Consider the following 5,653-nt stretch of genomic DNA (forward strand, 5'->3'; position numbering starts at 1 on the left):
TGGTGTTCTACTATTCGCGGTATTTTCTTGTATATTTCAAAGCTCTTGTAGTCTTTAAAAAGTAGAGTGGGAAAAGAAAACAGGTAGAAGATGGCAGAGAGACAGGGGCAAGGTAAATGCCGGAGCTTGGGAATGGGGACATACATTAAAGTGGCAATAAGCCCTGGAGAACAGAAATTAAATCGAAGGAGAAAAAAGCCAGGTGTACTAGAACATTCCAGCAGATAGGGCATTCAAGGCAAGGCTCGCTTAAATGCTCCCCACCTCGGTGCTCTTTGGAAGAGACTGTGGTACTTCCAGCTCAGTAGGATGATTCATGTTCACGAAGATAATCCTGAGTCATCTGGAAAAGGTAAGTCCTTTTCAGCATACCCTGCTCATCATGTAAAGAAATGTGCAGTGCGCTTTACACCGTTTCCTACCCAGAACGGTGAAACTGTCATGATCCGGGTTTTTTAAATGTTCAACTTTGGCCACCTGGACCTCTCAACTGTATCCCCCGTTCCCCAGCAGGCCAGGTGACCCAGAGGTGACTGCCTGATTCTTAGCTGACTCCTATCCATGCTGAGAACCAAGCTGGGGCTCTCTCACGGCCACTCAGATGATGTGCTACATTTTCTGGCTCGTTAGTTGCAAACAAATAGTTGTAGAGGTGCCAGTCAGCGCAGGGCTGTAGACAGATGCATTCACTTGCCAATCCCTATAATTATGTACTCATCCCATTCACAAGGTGCTGCTTCAAAACCATTTTACTCTGCTTCTGCTCTAAACATCCCATTTTATAATGCCCATGACCTTTACGAAAGAGGAACGTGGCTGTGTTTCTCCTGGGGCGGACCGACCTCTTAGGTAGACCAGGAGGCTGGCTAAGCACAATTTTGTTAAAGGTATGTCTATTCAAATCTAATGCAGCTCGTCGAGATCTTCCTTATTCAAAAGATACCCTTTTTGTACGTGCGGGACTGCTCTGAGAAGCGACCGTGCCCAGCCATCTTGCACGGGTGGTGGACTAGCCCGCCACCCCTTCGAGGATTAGCCAACGGAGGGAGGGAAGGAGGTGGGAAGCCATGTGTGCTGGGCCAAAATTAAGCTACCATCCTCTCATATGTCCTCCGCTGAGAATAAGAAATGAGACTTTCTTGGCATCCGACTCCGTATCACAGAATGTGAGGTATGTCCAAAATAACTTCTCTGTCGAACAGAAGTCAGTGGATCTGCAGATGGTGCTGTGTGCCCATGTCAATTTTGAGGTACCAAAAAGATGCCGTAAAATTAGCCTAGAGAACAAGAGTAAGCAGAAGCAATATATACATTACAGTTTACATTACCATATACATTACGTTATATAATATACAATATACATTGCAAAGACGAAACTCAAGTCAGCCTTGTGGGTTGCTGTTGAGGACAATGGCCACTGACGAGACGAACCTTGGCACTGAAAACAGAGGCTTGAGTGTGGTAACATCTGTTAATCTCCTACTCATTAGTGGGCCACAAGGTATTCTACAGATGTTAGCATATATAGTAACAGAATGCCCCAGTAATTCACACTGTTGTAAATTATAATTACCTGTCCACTATCTATGAAGAACAAGATGGTTATACCGGTTAGTAAACAGGACAACACCTGAGAGGCTACGCATGTTTTAAAACACTTGAACAGCCTCGGTTTCCTTTTTCCATGTTCTGTGGGGCTAAAGTAGAGTCTGTTGGGACCTCTAAGCAAAACAATGGCCACCATTTGCTTGTGTTAACTATATTTTAAGTAATGTGATTATGAGTAATAAAAGCGTGGTTCGTGCCACAAAATATCTATAGATATAGATATAGATATAGATATATATCGGACTTCCCACTAATTCTCCAGGATCAGCCTGAACTAATTATGTCATATAATTAAGTGACTAGTCACTTTGACAAAGAACTCACCCAGAAGTTTGGTGAAATACAGGGTATGAAAGGGGTGGGAAAAAACAGTCCCAGGCACAATGCTTCGAAGATGTCCTAGTGGTGACTTAGCCTAATAAAGCACATTCCAGTTTATGAAACATCCTTAGAGACGTGCCAGCAACCTTGAGGGTGAACCCATTTTTCTGGTAAGAAAACAGACTCAGGAGAGATGAAATGCCATGTTCAAGGCCGTTTGATGAGGAGCTGACAGAGCCTAGGACCAAACCTGGAGCTTCTGTCTCTAAATCCTGTGCTAAAATCCTATGTCACGTGTGACGCGATGGGAGTGGCTTCCTCACCCTCACCCTTCAAGAGAAGGTAGGATGAGCCTCAACCCCATGGAGCCCCTAAAGGGACACCCCTAGACACTTGGAAACAACTGGGAAACCCAACACTGAAACAAAATGGCTGCCTTCGCTCAGCCCGCCCTATCTCCCGCCTCATACCAGACCTGCTTCCAATAAGGAGTTCCGTGCAATCCAGACAGGTGTGAGCAAAGGTAGGAGACCATATTAAGGATGGAGGCCGGGAGAGGAGGTGATTTCCCTCTTAGGAGTAAGGGGACACGCTTGGAGGCACGCCCCGGGAGCACGGGGACAGAGCGTGCATTGCGCAGCACCAGTAGGGCATGGCTAAGTATTGGAAGGGTAAACGTGTGCAGAAACCATACAGGGGGGACACGTTCCCACTTTGTAAAGTCAGTACATCAAGGGGTCACGAACGTGCTTTTCTTGGGACAAGGCAAACAAGGAAGAAAGAGGCCAAGTATCATATTTTCCAGCCCCAAAGCCTAGTTTTCCAGAACAAAAATAGGTGCGCGCACACTCACGCAGTTACGCCGAAGCGACGCCGCGGTTCCCGGTGACCGATGGCTCGGTGCTTTGGTCACGCTAGACTTTGCAAGCCGCAACGTGCTCTCAGCCTCCCTTCCATTTGAAGGTCACCACACACCCTGTGAGGTAGGCATCTCCCGTGTACAGATGCAGCAAACTGAGGCCCAGAGGATGTGGGATGACGCCCTCAGAGTCACCGCTCGAGTGAGCTGAGGATTTTAATGGCTACGCTTTCGTGAGTGCGCTGTGCCGAAGCGCTTGGTGTGGATCCCACGCCGCATCGGCACTGCTCCAGCGGCGTCATTCGCATGACTCCCCATTGCACAGATGAGTAAACTGAGGCTGCCAGTGTCAAGTGGTTGAAGTTACACGCACAGGCCGGCATTGGCCAAGCCAAGCTTCCGAAGCAGGTGGGTGTGAGCCCGGGGCTGCTGCTGTCCATGCTCTTGCTAAATCTGCCGCCCCAGAGCCGCTCTAGAGAGCTCAGTGGAAGTTAATGACATTGGCGATGACTGCTGTTTACGCGTATGAGCACTCACGACTTAGCAGGTCGAGTTCTAACGGCTTCCCATTGTCAGCTCGTTTCATCCTCACCGAAGCCCTGTGAATGGGGAGCAGTATTATGCCCGATTTACAAAAGAGGAAACCGAGGCACGACACAGTTGAAGGACTTGCCCAAGTTCCCTGTGAAGTGGAGGAATAGGATTCGAACCCAAGATTCCAACCCCAGCCCAAGCCTCACGGTGCTATCAGTGCTTTGTGTGTTCAATCGTGGCACCTGTGTTTTGAAATTTCGTACCTGAATTCCTAATTATTTTTCCAAAAAGCTAAATATTTAAATAGCAGCTCATTTGTCGATGAGTGTTAAATGTTTTGTGCGGTCCCCGTGTTTGTGCATGTAATTAAATCCTGACTGGGTTCCAAGCAGCCTGGTGGAAATGTTTTCACATTTAGCCTCTTTGCCTTTGACGGGAAGGTGGGACACTGGGGAAAGGCATGTCACCTGTTCTCTGAGGCGGCGCGCCGGCCGCCNTAGCCCTGCGGCTGGCAGCCTTGCAAATGTACATCGCAACCGTCACCACCAAGCAAACACAGAAAATCTCCCTCAAATACATCGAGTAAGTGTTGACTCTCAAAGCCATTCCAGGCGCAAAGATGCTGCGTCCGTAACGCCCAAGTGTATTTTCGATGTATGTCTCTGCTTCCAAAATTGATCCTGTTTGTGGCAGGGCATTTGTCAAACACGGGCAAAACATATGACCGTCGTGTTCATTTTTTGTGGAAGAGATCCATTTCTTACATAATCCACCTTTAGAGAATTGTTAGAAATGAGGATCAGATTTAAAATGAAGCCTACGTTTTAAAATTCCTAAGCGGACTTGATTCCAAGCCAAGCTTTGGTCTCCGTGCTTTTGAGACAGTAAGCTCTTTAATTCCCGTGGCATCCCCGTGAGATCAGTAGAATTTTAGCTGTATTTTGCAGATGAGCAAACCCAGGCCCATAATGACTAAGGAATTTGCCCAAGTCACACGGCTACTAACTAGAGGGGTCGGGATTCGAACCCAGGCAGCGGGACTCCGCCTTGTGCTGTCGGTCGTGTGATCAGTGGAAGCACCCGTGTTAGGAAAGTGGCCTGCGGAACCTGAGCCTGCTTCACATTGCTAAGATGCAGTATAAAAGTAATGCTCTTAGCCACAGTCAGGAAGGAGGGCATCTGTGACAAAGAAGCGCGGCCGCGGGAAGGGACGCCGTGCGATCAAACTTGGCTTCACGGTTTGAATGTTGTTTGACAAATGTGACCGCCTTCTCTTGCTCAGCGTCAGCACGTACTACTGTAGTAGCTTCTCTTTGGCCGGAGAAGCTTCCCTCTGGCCAAAGGCAGTCGTGCTGCCCTCAGTTAGGTCTATTTTAGGGTCATCCTTTAAAAAGAGAGCCCTCTGTCGCCCTGTCTGTATGCTTCCCTTGGCCGGTGGACCAACGGACCCTTCTCAGTGAAGAGAGAAAGCCACAGGGTGGGCAGACGGGGAGCAATAAACAAAGGAACGCAGAGAAACTGTAGTGGAAGTACATCCTCAGATAGGGGAATGAATTCAACGAGACTCAGAGGTGGTTGGATAAATTGTCTCTTCGGTTTCCATTGGTCCCAAATGCATTCTCTCTGGAGACGGAAGTGTATGTTTCCTTTAAAATGCAAGCAGATGTATCAGTGATCAGATAGTCTGTTTCCTGAGTGTAAATTCAAAGTCGCTTCCCTAATTGGGCACCGATCTCCATTTCCTGCCTTTCCCCGAGTTCATTTCATCAGAGCGCCATTTTGTCTTAGATAACTAATCATCACAAGAATGTGAAATTAAAGATCTGCTCTTTACTGCAGGAAAGAATGGGGATTAGAGACTTTTCTTCCCTCCGCTGTGCTGCAAAGCATGAAAGAGAAGAACATAAAGAAGGCACTTTCACACCTTGTCAAAGCAAATCAAAACTTGGTACCACCGGGTAAAAAGGTATCACATTTGCATCTTAATAGAAAATGGATTTTAAAGAGAACGGCTTGCATGCATTTTTAAAAATGTTTAAAATTAGCCCGTGAATAAAATACTTAGTACTGTATTTTCAGAGCAGTAACACTATATAACCCCAGCCCTTTTTTTTCCCTCGACTATTAACCTGTTTCTAAGACGAATGAAAAGTAAGCGTTCTTCTGGAAACTTACTTACTTCTCGTGAGCTACGGACTCCTTCTTGTACCGAGTGTGTGTGTGTGTGTGTGTGTGTGTTCACGTGTGTGTGCAAGACAACCTTGCATAGCCATGGAGACCTTGTGATTAGAGACATAGAATCGCAAGATCAGTTCCTTGCTCCCAACTTTT

The 5,653-nt window shown here is 47.1% G+C and overlaps 1 protein-coding gene across 1 annotated transcript in view; it reads left to right on the forward strand.

Annotated features, from left to right (window-relative positions):
• Positions 1-5,653, forward strand: part of FRMPD4 (FERM and PDZ domain containing 4) — a 533,682-nt gene that overhangs the window by 511,583 nt on the left and 16,446 nt on the right. Inside the window, exons 11-13 of the mRNA XM_077761395.1 lie at positions 2,376-2,452; positions 3,802-3,904; positions 5,162-5,288. Coding sequence (XP_077617521.1) covers positions 2,376-2,452; positions 3,802-3,904; positions 5,162-5,288 — 307 coding nt within the window. The remainder of the gene's footprint in view (positions 1-2,375; positions 2,453-3,801; positions 3,905-5,161; positions 5,289-5,653) is intronic.

The sequence above is a fragment of the Crocuta crocuta genome, unplaced genomic scaffold, assembly GCF_008692635.1.
Source record: "Crocuta crocuta isolate KB4526 unplaced genomic scaffold, BGI_CrCroc_1.0 scaffold224, whole genome shotgun sequence".
Classification (NCBI taxonomy): Eukaryota; Metazoa; Chordata; class Mammalia; order Carnivora; family Hyaenidae; genus Crocuta; species Crocuta crocuta.